The following is a 15,253-nucleotide window of genomic DNA, read 5'->3' on the forward strand; positions in this document are numbered from 1 at the left end:
ATGGAGCCAAAATACCTTGGATTCTAGGCTACTTTGAATTTTGAATCTGGTCCAATGTCCCATCTGTTCACGTGGAGGAGGCGGGGTTTATGACCTTATTTGGAGCCAACCAAATATCCACTCGTAGTAAATCAGACACACAAAATACGTATATCAAACATATCAGTCCGACATTTGCAGATTTATTTAAAAGTCCCGAAAATGTGTGTGTGAATGTTTTGCAGCGACGTCTCAGGGGTACACATCGGTTGGCAGCTGGAAGTCTTTGAAGGTGTAGAAGGAGATGTCTCCGTAGTCCACCACAGCAAAGACCACTGGGACGTCTCCGCTCTGGGAGGCCAGCAGCTTGATAGCTCGCAGGTCGGGCACAGGGCCGTCGAAACTGAAACGCGGCAGGGATGGAATCACATTATGGAGAGTGGTCAGTATCGGAGGAAGACACAAGCCTGACATCAGTTAGTCGATCAAGAGAAAATCGACAGCGATTCTGGTTATTTCTGGTCGTTTATCAAGTAAGAGAGACAAGTGTTCTCGGGAAATTATGTTTGTTTTCTGGCCTTTTTAACTAAATGACTGATCAAACAGCAATGTTACCAGAATCATAACAAGACAAGACAGAGATACAAAAGAGCCATTCATCTCCAATCACTGTAACTCGGGTCAGGTACCTGTCGTTTCCTGTAAACCAATCCTGAGTAAACATGGCCGTACCTGCACACACACATGCGGGAGTAAGGTTTCCCCGGGCTGTTCTTCTTGAACTCAGCCACCGAATCAGGTTGGTAAACACCGAAACAAATCCTCCAGTCCTCTGAGCCTTTTAACCTGAGCACACAAAAGCACAATGTTGTCACACTGCATCACACTCGGTGAATGAGAACACGACAGGGCGGGAAGTGGCTCTGGCGTTTGTCTAACAGATATGGATTAATTGGTTATTTGCTAGCAAACTTAATTTATACATTTCAAGTCTCAAAATGAAATTTCCCGCTGCTTCCGTGGGAAATAACTAACGGCTTAAAGAAAATCAAATATCTGAAATCATTTGTGATTTAGTCAGAGCCCAGCAGCGAATCCTGTGATCCAAATCTGTGAAAAGGGCACCAGGGTCATATTTGCAATATTTATTCATTCATCCATTTTTAATATAGGGTGTTTCACACCTGCCGTCTTTGGTCTGAACCTTCAGACACAAAAGGTGTGAAAGGTGCCTCGGACCAACAGACCAAAATTTAGTCCGAACAAATGAGGTGGTCTGCATCAGGGTCAAACTGAAACATGATTTGGTTTGTTTGCCGTGTGAAAACACACTTTTTGCATAGTTTGGACTTTTGGAATGACTGCAGGAAGTTGAGACAGCATTTAATAATAGATGAAGAAAAAGAAGAGGAAGAGGCTCACAGGATTGCTTGTCGTCTACACCTCGGCGATATATTGTTTGAACGATGAGGACATCAATTTGAACACGTATGGAGTACTGCACCTGAAGTTCCATGATGCTGGTAGTAAAACCATGATTATATTACAGTGGCAACCAAATTAACCGATTCATCACATTTTTCCATTCAAACAGGAGGACTACTAACTGCCCAACTGACAACAAGCCAACATCAGAGTAACACCCGCCTTCAAACCAATCAATGTCAATTATAGGTAGATGCAGCCCAAGAAGTGGTGATGACAACAGGACGTACGAATGTCATAATTCTTAAGTGTTTTCCCTAAATTACAATGGGAAAGCAAAACTAACAATAGCAAATGTAAACAATGCAACAAAGACATTAAGCTTGGTTCAGACTTTCAGGTGTGAAAACGGCTTGAACTGATCTCAGGTTACCTATTTATTCATTCATTTATTTATCCGTTTTCAGTGTAAAAAGAGGAAGCAGAACAAGTAATACCTGGACGCCCCCTCGAGTAAATCTGTAGACTCGATCACGCTGATTTTATCCAACAGCTCCTCTGGAATAAAAGAAAAGAATATCAGTGACGTGGTTTTCAGGTTAGACTGAAATAACTTTGACTGAACGTTGAAGTAAAACTCGGGTCTTGTAGTCTCACTGGTGGGGATGGGTTGTCTTGGGTCATGCAAGGGAGTGACTTCTCTGTTCCACAGGTGAGCTGGTCGACCGTCCCCTCTCTCATGTCGCCTCTTCAGGAGCTCCTGATACTCGGCCCAGTTTCTGCATTGCCGGACCTGAAGAAAATCAACAAAATCATTTCCCTGATAAAAAATTTCAGGTACGTCCTAATGTCATGTTTGATATAAATTGTTGTTGTCACAAACGTCTTTGTCTTTGTTGACATCCCGCCGCCGCCCGTCTTCTTCCCTCCTCTGCTCATTTGAGGACATCGCCACCTTCCGCAAGTTTATCCTCTGCTTCCAGGGGGCAACGTCACAGACTCCCACAGCCAAAGCCCCAGGCAGCAGAGAGGGGTCTGGAGATGCCAGACAGCTGGACAGATGTTCACTGGAGCCAAGGTCAGGGAACGGGATGGAGCTGAAGTCCCAGCGGGAGGGAACAGAGGTGGCGCTGTGATTTGATCCTCTGGCCGAGTCCCTGAGACCATCTGCTGCCCACCAGCTCCTGCCCCCACCTTCGTCTGCTGGATTAGTGGTAGTCGCGGTGGAGATCTGGACCTCCATATCCTCTTGAGAGGTTGACTCGGGAAGCTTTGTGTCCTCCTCGCCTTTATCCTCCATCATCCTCTCAGTTCTATCAGTGGAATTTTCTTGAGCGTCAGTACAACTGCAGCAAAAACAGAGTGTGGCCCTTTAGGAGAAGATCTTCACACTCTCACCACTGCACTGGAGCGGCAGTAACATTTTAACAGTCAGACGAGGTTGATGGAATTTACTCTGTGCAGTTTTAGATTTGTACTTTTTTTTTTTAAATCTCCAGTTCCCTCAATTAGCTGATAAGTTGATCAGAGAATTTAGTCTCCATTTACTGTGTCGTGAACATTTGCTTTTTGTCCAAAATGATCTGTGCCAATGCTAAAATCAAACCACAACACGGAGAAGAAGGTGAAGAAGCATTAAGCGTCTTTACGAGCATAGGTCGTCTGTGCTGAGCCTGGTCGCCATCTTGAATCAGCTGATAACAACCTGATTGTTCCCAGAGCCGGATTGTTGATTAAGGTGAAATCCATACTGATGATTTTTTTTTTTATTATAAAATCAACATCCATCCACATGAGCACTTTAGCTCCATATTGAATCAAGTCCATACTGCTATACTACTTTTCAATACTAACACACCTGAAACACATATCACGGGACCATTCATGTGGTCACCACGTGCCGTTTTAAACAGGAAGCAGATTGTCTATTCTGCTGTTGGATGCTTAGTAACAGAAAATACTACAAAAGAGGAACAGCAATGGTGAAAAGTAAGAGCAGGGATTTCCTTTTTTGGGGGGGAACACAAGGTGGAACTGTTAGTGACGGTACGTTTTAGCAACACTTTACATTCACAGTTGGTAGTCGAGTCGTGACGGAACCAATCAGGAAGAGAAAGTCGCCGTCTGCATCATCGTTTAAAAAAAGTCTCTGTTTTTGTTTGGCACTCCTGAGTTTTCTAACTAAAAACGAAACCAGCAGCGTTTCCAAAAGTCTCTCTTTAAGGCATTCAAAACCAGTAGTGTGGACGTCAGGCGTAACCATAGGAACAGCGCATTTTAAAACTAAAACACAATAGTGTGGATGATGCATAAAGGCTGTCTGACATTTTGCAGTATGAGCCCCCAAATGACTTAACCATAGATTTCTAAATCTATAACTGGTTTTAAATCTTTACATGTATCTTTAAATGTTCTTTCTGGAAAATCTTTCATCTGTGTGAAATTTAAATTCCTATCATCTTATTTTATTGTTGTTTTATCCTTTTGGCTTTGAAAAGGTGCTTTGCATATTAAGCTCATAATTAATATCATTTCTGTATGATGAACTGGGCCAGTTTACCTGGATGTTGGGGTGGAGGAGGGGCTGAAGCTACGTTTCCTCTTCAGTAGTCTTCCCGCTCTATCATGGGACTGAGGCAGGTTCAGCTGCCTTGCGTACGACGATGGCTCCGAACTGGAACAAACCACAAATAATAAAAGATTTAGCTCATTTTTGAAACCTTGACCTCCGTTATTTATCCACTTATAACCGAGTCTTTAAACCATCCATTTGGACAAAATCAGGTTCAACAAACGGCGTGACGAAGTGGGTTTATATGGATGTGCTGTCTTACTGGACTGGACACTGGACATTAGGTTTTTGTTACCTGGGATCAAACCTGTGTACCACATAGCCAAGCCTCTTCAGATGCCCAAACACCTTTGTGAGGAGAAAGATTTATTAGACCGATTCAGCATCGTGCTCCGCTTCCAGAACTTGAGTCGGACTGAAAGCTTTACCTGATACTGTCGGAGGCTCACTGTGGCTGAGGACAGAAATCTCTCATAACCGTCCTGAATGGACAGCGGCAAATCCTGATAAAACACCTGCAGGTTTCCCTGTTCACACAAAGTTTGTAGACCACAGTTTATAGGTCAAACGTATTTCTTGACTCTTATTACAATAATGCTGATGAAAAATTATGAATTTTTGTGCTCCAGGTGACTTTACCACACCAGGTTTTATCTGCCACTCACACACTCCATCAGGTAGAGCGCCTCTTCAGGGAGGAGACACTGTTTGCCATTGGCAGAAAATCCCATCGTATGCCAGAACTTTCCCTGTGTACAAAAAGTGTATATATCATTCAAAACATTTTCAAAAAATCCAATTCACATGATAATAGTTTGACAAAATCTTGAAACCAAACAGACAGGAGACAAAGTGCAGAAGATGTCAGAGGGTTCGGAGTGTGTGTTTATAGTTGGTCACACTTGCTGTGATGCAGGCAACATCCACATTAGTATGTATTAGTTCTTATACGAAAAAACAAAACCTGTGGTTGTGTTTTCATCTGAATGGACAAACAGGAAGTTGTTAGTAAACGATGACACAGATGTCCACGTTCTCTTCCTGATTGGATCTTATCAGTCATGACTCGACTTCCAGTGGTGAACACATGACTATGTGTATGTGAATGGTCATGTCATGTGTTCTATCGTGCGTTAACAGATGGAGATTATTTCTGATGTGGAGCTAAAACGCTCATCTGGAAGCAGATTGATTAAGTTTTGAATCTAAGACGTGTCAGTGTGGACACAGCCTCATACTCACAGCTGGAGACTGAAGCTCCACAATCCGGTCGTCTGGAATCCATGTGGCCTTCACTAAGTTTCCTCTGCAGCAAAATAAAAACAGAAAACATGTATTACATGTCAGGGCAGCACAACCGGACTCCTGCTGTTTGTGCATCCTCTTACATTAATGACAAAGTGGAATATCAACATGATGCATCTGGTTGTCTGATATAGGGTTTGCGGACACTTGGATGACACCACAAGAGCAGTATGGAGGAATTTTATGTTTTTTTACGTTTGAAAATATTCAACAGTGTCTAAGGTATTGGAAACTCTGACCAGGTGTCTAACTGCTGTGATACTGTCTACCTGATGAGGATGGAACCTCTTACTTGGTGGTGTCTCATCAAGTTATGACCTTGATCAACAGGGTGCATGCCCTTATTTTGGTGATGTTTTTCTTCCAACTGCTACAGCGGACGGACAGACAGATGATCTCATGTCTTTCATGTCTTTTTCATATTATGTTTTATGAAACGCCTCTTTTGTATAAGTTCATTTTTGTGAACTTGCAAGAAGTTCCATTTGAGCACTTGCTTGTTGTGTAACCTCTGCAGAGCTTACTATTAAAAACTCAAAGGCAACTGGGAATCTCATTTTTCCACATCTCAAGATGAATTTCCATCACAGTTTGTGTTGTTTTCACACATGAACTTTGAAGTGAAAATTTAGTCTGGACTGTTTCTGGTGTTTGTCTTTCAGATATGAAGAACTAAGGAAGAGAATGTCCTGGTCAGACATGTTTACAACAACAGGAAAATGTCACTTCATATTCAGATGAGGGGTAGAGCAGGATTCAGGACATGATGTATGAATTCTGTTGCGGAACTCACGTTTTTCTTTACAGCACATCGACACTGGCGTTTGATTTTATCCCCGAAAGCTCTCTAATCTCATCGTCTTTCCAATTTGACATTTCCGTCTGCATTTTCCACATTTATGGCACCTCCAGTTTTCCGTTTGGTATCATATGTTAGAAATGTGGATTATCCGGACATCCTACCGTATACTGACATGGTCTCATTTGGACATTTTACTCAAGGTGGCAGCAAAAGTTCAGGGAAATGTCCAGAGCAACTGACTCAGACTTTTGTGTTCTCACATACAATCCCTCAGGAAAATATCCAGGAGTTCAGTACCTGTCTACAAACTTTTTTTTGGCAACCTCAGTAACTGTTCCTGCTTGTTTTGCACAGTTGACAACAGAGCTCAAGTAGGATACTGTCATAAAATGCAGGACAACAATAAAGGCTTCAAAAAGGTGAAATCAGATGATGGACAGATGCCTACTCACAGCCTCTCCACTCTCTCCTCTGATAGGAGGCTCCAGTGCTCGGTCAGACTCTGGTCAAGCCGCTGTCTCTGCTCGTCTGAGCCGTCAGGGAAGAAGTCCTTCGGTCCTCTCACTGGGATCTTGTGACTCCTGGACCGAGCTGCAAACAGCTCAGACGGACTGGAAGTTACAAACAATAAATCTTATATAACTGGTGTGACAATAAAACATAGTGAATAGAGTCATAATATCATGACTCACTGTCAACAAGGCGGTGAAGTTAATTTTAGGTTGGATATTGGACAGACATCCACTCTGGATCACAGGGATTTCACTTAGGGACCATCAATAAATTCCCCTTTGATTTGGATATAACTGCATTCTATTTAGGCTTCCATGTCATGTCAGTTTAGAATTGTGTGCTGCACATAAGCATTAAAGTAGTAGGAAAAGCTCTTAAAATAGTCTATTCGATCAGGGTGGCCACACTTGGCCCCCTCTTGGTAGCGCCACTGCATTGAGGTGCATTACTCTGCACCAGTCGACAAGCAATTCTGCTCTCCTGATCTTTTCTTAACACTCACATGTAGAGCTGATCTTTACAATAACCTCATGAATGAAAATGTATATACCTGGATAAGCGGGGTGTCGCTTCTACTGCAACAATTAAAGGTTCATTGTGTAGGATTTAGTGACATCTAGTGGTGAAGTTGCATGTTGCAGCTAAATGCCCCTAACCTCACCCTCCCCTTCTAAACATGGGAGAGAACCCGTTGAAGCCTTCAGTTGTCATAAAAACTCAAACGGTGTTTAGTTTGTCCAGTTTGGGCTACTGTAAAAAACATGGTGGCCTCCGTAGAGAGGACCCACTCCCGGTGTATTTCAATAGGGCTCATTCTAGGGTAAAGAAAACAACAATTAGTACAATTTAGATGATCACACACTAGTGAAATCATCACTAGGATTATTTCAATTTCAATTTCTGCAAATAGATCCCTTTAACCTACATCTTACACACTGAACCTTTAGGTTAAAAATAACACTGCGTGGTGTGATAATCAGAGGGAGAAGTATCTCCTGTCTGCAGCCTGTGTGTGTCGTCTGCTTATTATTCAATGGGTTCACATCATAAATCCACATCATTCATGTCACTTTACGCCTGATGTCCTGGTTGTGTACGTCCCTTGTTGTGTGTGGCAGGTGAACTGAGTTTGAACAAAATGTTGTACTCAATATGTTTATGCATGCCACGTGACCGAATCAAACAAACCCAAAGTTAACTACAGGTACTGCACATGTCCTAATGACTTCTGTTGCGCCACCACTGCAAGATCAACATGACAGATTTTTTTAAATATTAATATGTATGTATTAAATAGAGGAAACATTCAAATCCATTCAAAATAGATGTTTGTCTATGGTAGCAACAATATCTGGTGTGATTTGGAGTCAGTGGGTCACAGGAAATAAAAGTTGTTCTTCCCTGTTCAAAGATGAATTTATTGATGGTCCCTAATTCAAAGCCCTGTGAATACCCAACCTCAAACTAACTTCACCATAGTCTGACGAAAAAGGCAGATTTACTCAAAGTCTTTCATAATTTCTGCTGTTTTCAAACAACACAACTAATTTCTACGTTTTGCTTCTCCGTCACTCCTGTTCCACCATGTGTTCACTGCAACCGCTCCGGCGACAGAGAGAGACGTGAAAGAGAACCACCGAGCGACAGTGATGGAAGCTGAGCTGCTGCTCGTCCCTGAAGGAACAGTTAAGACCAACTGAAGCGACAACGAACCTTAACATCTCACTGTAGAGACTCTGCTCAGCGTGGGGCTTGTTGTGGTCCGCCATGTTGGCTGACAGGCTGTCTCCTCTGGGTCCTGGCGCCCCTCCTGTTCTCTAGATCTAAGTGGTTACACTCATGGCCAGCAGGGGGAGCCAACGCGCAGAGGGTGGATTGTGGATCGTGATTCGGATTCGGATTCGGATTTTGGATAGTGGTGATGGATCGTGATCGTGGTGGTGGATCCTGATCATGGAGGGTGGTGTTGGATCCTGATGGTGGATCCTGATCATGGAGGGTGGTGTTGGATCCTGATGGTGGATCCGGATCATGGATAGTGGTGATGGATCGTGATGGTGGATTGTGGATCGTGATGGTGGACACTCATCATGGATCATGGTGGTTGATCCTGAAGGTGGATCCTGATCATGGATAGTGGTGATGGATTGTGATCGTGGTGATGGATCGTGAAGGTGGATTGTGGATCGCGATGATGGATCCGGATCATGGATAGTGGTGATGGATCCTGATGGTGGTAGATTGTGATGGTGCATTGTTGATTGTGATGGTGGATCTTAATCATGGATCGTGGTGGTGGATCGTGATCCTGGTGGCATCGGATCATGGACAGTGGTGATGGATCCTGAGGGTGGTAGATTGTGGACTATGATTACAACACAATATTGTTCTTCATCTTGCCCAAGGACACTCCAACAAGGATTACTGAATGAGCCACATACGTGAGTGGGCAGTAGGTGAGCAGCTGGATCTGATAGTCAGGTGTAATAAGAGTGTATTTCTTTTCATATTAGTTTATGTGAATTAAACTGACCCACATCATAACCTTATCTGAATAACATGGAAGTGGTTCTGTTATGGCTCATGTATATTGGCATTTATTGATGAAGATTGATTTCTGTTAGTGTGCCAAATGCAACATTTCATCAATCAGTAACCTTAACAATAGAGCATTTTGTTCCTAACAGTGGTACCTGATGTTGGGCCATGGTTTTTTGTGAAACCACACTTCGGCCTACATGTGCCATCAAAGCCTGGAGCAGCATGTCCCTCCAGGACTCAGTCTCCCAGGGGCCATCAAAAACCAGAGCAAGGAACTCAGTCTCCCAGAGGGCATCAACTTCACACAGAGGTGTGACCCCCAGGGACACAGGTTTCAACTCCCATTGGTCACTCTGGACCCCATGACCTGTGAGGTCACTGGGCCAATATAAGGCCTGTTCTCCCCCTCTTCTCTCTCTTCTGCCTCTTCCTACGATCCTTCCACAGGAGGGAAGGCTGTCGAGCCTCTTCTCCAGCTCACATCTTCTCTTCCCATCCAACTCTTCGAGAGGAGCACAAAGGTGCAGCTTCCAGCTCATCTCACCAAGGAAACCTCTTCGCACTCCAAGCTCTACCAACCCTTCAAGCAGCGACTCAATGTCCTGCTTGAAAACTTCAGCCAGCAACTGAGCTGCACAGCTCAACAGAATCACTAAGGCGGGAGCCACAACCAGCCAGAAGACTTCACAAAACTTCGAACTGCACAGCAACTTCCTTTTTCCCCTTTCCACGGACGGGTAACACAACTGGGCTTAATAATTATACTAGGCTAAGCAAGACTGTTTATTCGATTCTGTATGATGTTTATAAGTTTGATTTGTGTTGTGATATTGTGGTTACAAGTTGTTGAGAAAGTTAATGCTAGTTATGCTCTTCAGTCCTTCCTTGCATACATCTAGCAACCTTCTCTAATTTGGCACACACACAGACACACGCATAACTCTTCACCTCATTAGCTCTACAGGTCGTAAACATTCCAATAGGGGGGAGGGTGTTATATTCAATTGGCCAGCCGCCATTTTGAGAGCACGCTGACTCACACAGACACACACACATGCATACTCACATACCTGTCTTTGTTTAGTAAGTACACCGTTAGTAATTTGTGTTTTTATACTTTATTATATTCATAATACATGTTTTTCTTTCACAAATGTTTTTTCATTAATGTTGCATAAGTGAATTTTGCCAACCTCTACACTGTCAAGAACTCCATATCCTTCAACTTAGCTAACTATCTATATGGTAATTTTGGTTATAGTTATTAATTTAATTGTTAATCAGAGTTCCAAATTTGTAGTTAGTACCTTTATGAGACTTAATCAATAAATTTGGCTATCTTTCCTTTGAAGGGTGGTGCCCCGAGGTAACTTTAATCAATTCAAGTTATTATTTAATATTAATAATAAATATTAATATTTAATATTTTTATTTTGATAACCAAATTTATTGAATGCCGAAAGGCACACCATTTTATGGTATCACGTTTAATGCATTGTGGCACAACACTGAAGAGCCTAATGTTTTCTGAGGTGGTACATGGTGTAAAAAGTTTGAGAACCACTGGACTAAAACATGTTAATGTAACAAACTTAATTTTAAAACTAAAAAACAGTATTCAAAGATTAACAAGTAAAAATCTAAATAAGGAAACAATGTCCCTCCCCATGATTATGAGAGACATGGTGCAGTCCAATTAGTGCTTAAAGCCATTTAAGGTTGTCTGCTGCAGCCGGGCCTCCGATTGATGGCTGGCCAGACGACTCCAGCAGCAACCCCCAGGAACTGGTAACTCAAAGAAAACTTGGAAAAACTATCACAGAAAAAAGATATAAATAAATGAATGAAGTATGTTGTATGAAACCAAAATTTGTGTCCAGTTATTTATCTGTGATGTGGGTGTGTGTGCAAAAAGAAACAAACTAAGCAAATTAAAGAAAGGTTACCACCATGTTACTGAGTTTCAGGTTGTGGTTGCTGGTGCGGCCATCACAGGTACTATAAGCTCTTTAAGGTATGAAGGTGCCATATTATTAAGGGCCTTGTAGGTGAGGAGGATTTTAATTTCTATACTAAATTTAACTTTAAGGAGGTTTAGTGAAGCTAATACAGGAGAAATATGATTTATTTTCCGGGTTCTTGTCAGAACTAAAAGGCTGAATATTGTCCAGTGAGCTCTCCTCGATTGTTCCCCTCTGGACTTTGTGTTCTTTCACCTTGATTGAACCACACTTCACAAGAAAAGCTGCCTCTGAACACTGATATTATATAATCCAGACAAACAGTCAGGGGAGGCAAGTAACTTAAAAACCCCTGTTCAGATGATACAGCTTGTTTAGTTTTTCCAGTTTTCTCCCGGGGCCCTCACAGCAACACAGTATGTGTAAAGCTTTATTTATTTTAACCATCACTGCATATAGTTTTTACTACAGTACATGATGCATGAAGAGAAGCTGAATGAGTTGATGAGTAAATTGTCTTTCTTTTGGCAGATCCGACAAGATGAGACTTCTAGTCGTCTCTTTTCTCGTCGCCATCTCCGCGGTGTTGGCTGGTAATAGTATTCCTTTTGTGTCTTAATATGTGTGTATGCATAAAAGTATATTTATTACATTTTATTCTTAATGTGAACGCAGCCAATTTGAAAGTGATTAAACTAACTAGAGCTAAACTATCAGTCAATTACTTAATGAACAGAATATAAATCGGCAACATTTTTTCTTTTTCAAGTGATGAATCATTTAAGTGTTTTAAAACTATTAATTAAGACAATAATTGTTATTAATTTAAGGATGAATAATATTGTACTAACCCACTAAGTCTGTCTTCAGGTGCATTTAAACACCACAACATCCCTCTGAATATATGACCTATATAATTTCTGTGTTCAGGGCAATGAATATTTTCAGTAACTGAGTCATTTAATAATCCGGACCACTGTTAAGGACAGGCTTTTCCCTAAATCTAAGAGTATTTTTCAAGTTGTAAAACATTTGACAAACGGTGATCATTATAGACATTCGTAGGACTTTAACTTTTCGGGCCCAGATAATGTTTGCTTGTTGCCTGCTCTTTCGTAACTCCTCGACAAACCTCTGGTTTCTCAGGGAGCGTCGTCATAAAGACCATGGTGTTCCAGACTGAGAGCAGTAACAGTTTTGTTGAGATGCTTCCTATGAAGCCCCTGAACCTGAGAGCCTTCACTCTGTGCATGCGTGTGGCCACGGAGCTGAAAGGTGAGCGAGAGGTCATCCTGTTCGCGTACCGGACAAGAGACTACGATGAGCTGAACGTGTGGCGTGAGCTGGACGGCAGGTACAGTACAGACTGTTGGTGCTACTTCCGCTCTACCACTCTCAACACGTCTATTACTAGTTAGTTACTTCTAACAGTACTTTATCCACTAACAATACTTCACTTAAAACTATACTACTGCTAAATATACTACTTCAACTAACAATACCTTTGCTTCTACCACTGCTATTACTGCTATTTCTTCTTGTACTAATACTACTTTTATGAAAGATGAGTCATTATTGAATCGCAACTACTTGTACTACTACTTACAACTAAAAACTAACAACTGCAATTGACAATACGATAAAAATAGAAACATTGATACTAGAATAAATAATAGATACTACTACCTCTACCAAAATAGATACTGCTACACTAATACTACAAATTCTAATAATAATACAAATGTGATTGCTAATAGCTCTACAAACACCACCACCACTACTACTACAACTCTTAGTCTTATGACTATTACTACTACAGATATAGGCTACTAATAGCAATAATACTATCTCAGTCACCCATGTACCTCACCTCTATACTTAACTAATACTACTACAAACAACACTACAATGTACTGCCACAACTTTGAACAAAAGGCTACAATATATACTTCTACCCCTATTACTACCACCACTGCCAGCCCAGTATATAGCAATATAGTACTATAATGGACAATACGCTGCTATTGAATGGCAATAAAATGTCCACTACTATAAAGATAAAAAAGAATATTGATTTAAAATTGGATAAAACAAAACATAAAATGTGGTTAACAAGTAAAAGGTATAATGCAGTTATAAAATATAATTTAAAATGAATATTTACTGTGTTTTTATTTTTTTAATTCTATAAACTATTGCAAGGTAATATTATAACATTAATTATTTAGTGCATCCATCTCTAAAAGATGAGTTTGCAATATTACTATTCCTTCTATTGCTACGTCTACTACTACTAGTACTACATTTTCTACTTATACAGATAACACTACTACTAAAAGTAGCGAGAGGCCAGTAATACTACTGCTACAATTAATACGACTAATAACATGATGTAATGGGAAATTGTTATATAGTACTGTTCATTTATTGTGCCTTGTACTAAATAACTCATGCAATGTAAAACCACAGTCTGTTCACACTATCGCGCATGTCTGTACATTTCTGATAAGACAACTGTTCACATTTAGGAAAGGGGGAGATCCCCTCTATAGGTATTCTCTGCATCTGCATTCAATATTCCAGCTTCTGAGAATGCCCAGCACTCTATACGGTTGTGAAACTTTCTTGCAAGAAATAAAACCTCGAGGACAGTTTGGAAATTTCCACAACAATGACTAAAACATCAATACTTTCACTTCTACTCTTATTGCTGCAGCTACTGTAAACACTAATGCTAATACTTACGATACTGCAAACCTACACTTTCAGCCCAAGATTTACAAGAAGGGTCACACCATCCGCCCCGGGGGGAAGGTCATCATCGGACAAGATCCGGACGCCTACATGGGCAATTATGATGCCAAACAGAGTTTCGTTGGGGAGATCTCTGACGTTAATTTGTGGGACACTGTCCTGCCAGCCAGCACAATCCAAGACATCTATACAGGGAAGAGAGTGGCAAGAGGAAATGTTTTCGACTGGGAAACCACAGATCTAAAAATCAACGGGGAGGTAGATGTTGTAACTCGAGAGCTGTAGATTTAATGCTGGAATTATGCGGCCTCTTTACACCTGAATGACCTTTGTGAAGAAGGTTTGTTGATCAAATGTACGTCTGTGCACCAATGTCAGTGCCATTGTTGTTCAGTCCAATAAAAACACTTTGACAATGTCTGTTGTGTTGGAATAAATTACATGAAAATGTCAAAATAGAACATATAGTAGTTAGTAGTAGTAGTTATAGTCATGTTCGACAGACCACATCCTTTTACCTCATTCTAATTTAATGATCAGTTATTGATATGCCCACTGTACTGATTTTCAGATTTATAACAAAATGTTATATTTCAAGTCAAGTGTATTTATAAAGTACATTTAAAACTAGCAGAGTTGACCAAAGTACAAGAATAAAATAATATGGCTAGTGGAAGTCACATATTTTTAGAAAATAGGACAAGATGGTGAATATCCCTTGACCGTTTGAAGTTCTTCGGCACAAATTAAGTTACCAACTATTGGATGTTAGCATGTGTTGTGCACCTTAGCGCCTTCAAGGATGCAGGTGTTTTGGCCTTGTAGTCAATGATACAGGCTGAACTTGATGGCACGCTGAGGCTAAAGGAAAATCTGACTGGCTACTGGCTTGTATGCGGGTCACTATGAAAACCATGTGACCCGCTCAGTAGATCACACATCATTACCTCTACGCCTTTTTAAACTAAACGCTGTCCCATTTTATGGTATGTTCTACAACACTAATGCCTACCACCACTTGATGTTATGTGATGTTAGTGACCACCAGCGGCTGTTGGGGACATTTCTTCAGTTGTGTACCTTAGTGTCCTCTGATAATTCTGCCTTTTAATCACAAGACGAGCTCTTCTAAGGGAGGCCCACCACAGGTTGATCAGACCTGGGTGCATGTCTCTAGCATCTTGGAGCCGTGTTGGGATCATTCCTCCTGTTCAGAGCCATTAGCTGCAGCGTTCTGCAGTGTGAGATGTTTCTTTTACGGTCTGGCGCAGGGCTTGTCCGTGGATCCCCAGATCTTTGAGCAACCTGATGGTGGGTGTTGTAATGAAACCCCTGCAGCCAACCTCCACAGGGCAAACTATTGCTTTCCTGCCAAGTTGCTCTGCCTCAAATGCCATGTCT

General features: G+C 41.3%; 2 protein-coding genes across 2 annotated transcripts; one reads left to right on the forward strand and one right to left on the reverse strand.

Annotated features, from left to right (window-relative positions):
* Positions 1 to 162: 162 nt before the first annotated feature.
* On the reverse strand, positions 163 to 8,417 carry tsen54 (TSEN54 tRNA splicing endonuclease subunit). The gene is made up of 12 exons (XM_035181106.2): positions 8,310 to 8,417; positions 6,536 to 6,694; positions 5,219 to 5,282; positions 4,642 to 4,725; positions 4,405 to 4,503; positions 4,272 to 4,324; positions 3,965 to 4,078; positions 2,288 to 2,750; positions 2,062 to 2,197; positions 1,902 to 1,962; positions 712 to 825; positions 163 to 382 (listed from the first exon to the last, which is right to left on the reverse strand). Exons 1-12 carry the CDS (start codon positions 8,363 to 8,365, stop codon positions 232 to 234), a joined length of 1,554 nt encoding a protein of 517 aa, XP_035036997.1. The 5' UTR covers positions 8,366 to 8,417; the 3' UTR covers positions 163 to 231.
* A 2,989-nt stretch (positions 8,418 to 11,406) lies between these two features.
* LOC118123613 (pentraxin fusion protein) lies at positions 11,407 to 14,268 on the forward strand. The gene is made up of 4 exons (XM_047343881.1): positions 11,407 to 11,514; positions 11,630 to 11,691; positions 12,245 to 12,457; positions 13,815 to 14,268. Exons 2-4 carry the CDS (start codon positions 11,640 to 11,642, stop codon positions 14,135 to 14,137), a joined length of 588 nt encoding a protein of 195 aa, XP_047199837.1. The 5' UTR covers positions 11,407 to 11,514; positions 11,630 to 11,639; the 3' UTR covers positions 14,138 to 14,268.
* Positions 14,269 to 15,253: the final 985 nt, after the last annotated feature.

This window comes from Hippoglossus stenolepis, chromosome 16 (assembly GCF_022539355.2).
Source record: "Hippoglossus stenolepis isolate QCI-W04-F060 chromosome 16, HSTE1.2, whole genome shotgun sequence".
NCBI lineage: Eukaryota > Metazoa > Chordata > Actinopteri > Pleuronectiformes > Pleuronectidae > Hippoglossus > Hippoglossus stenolepis.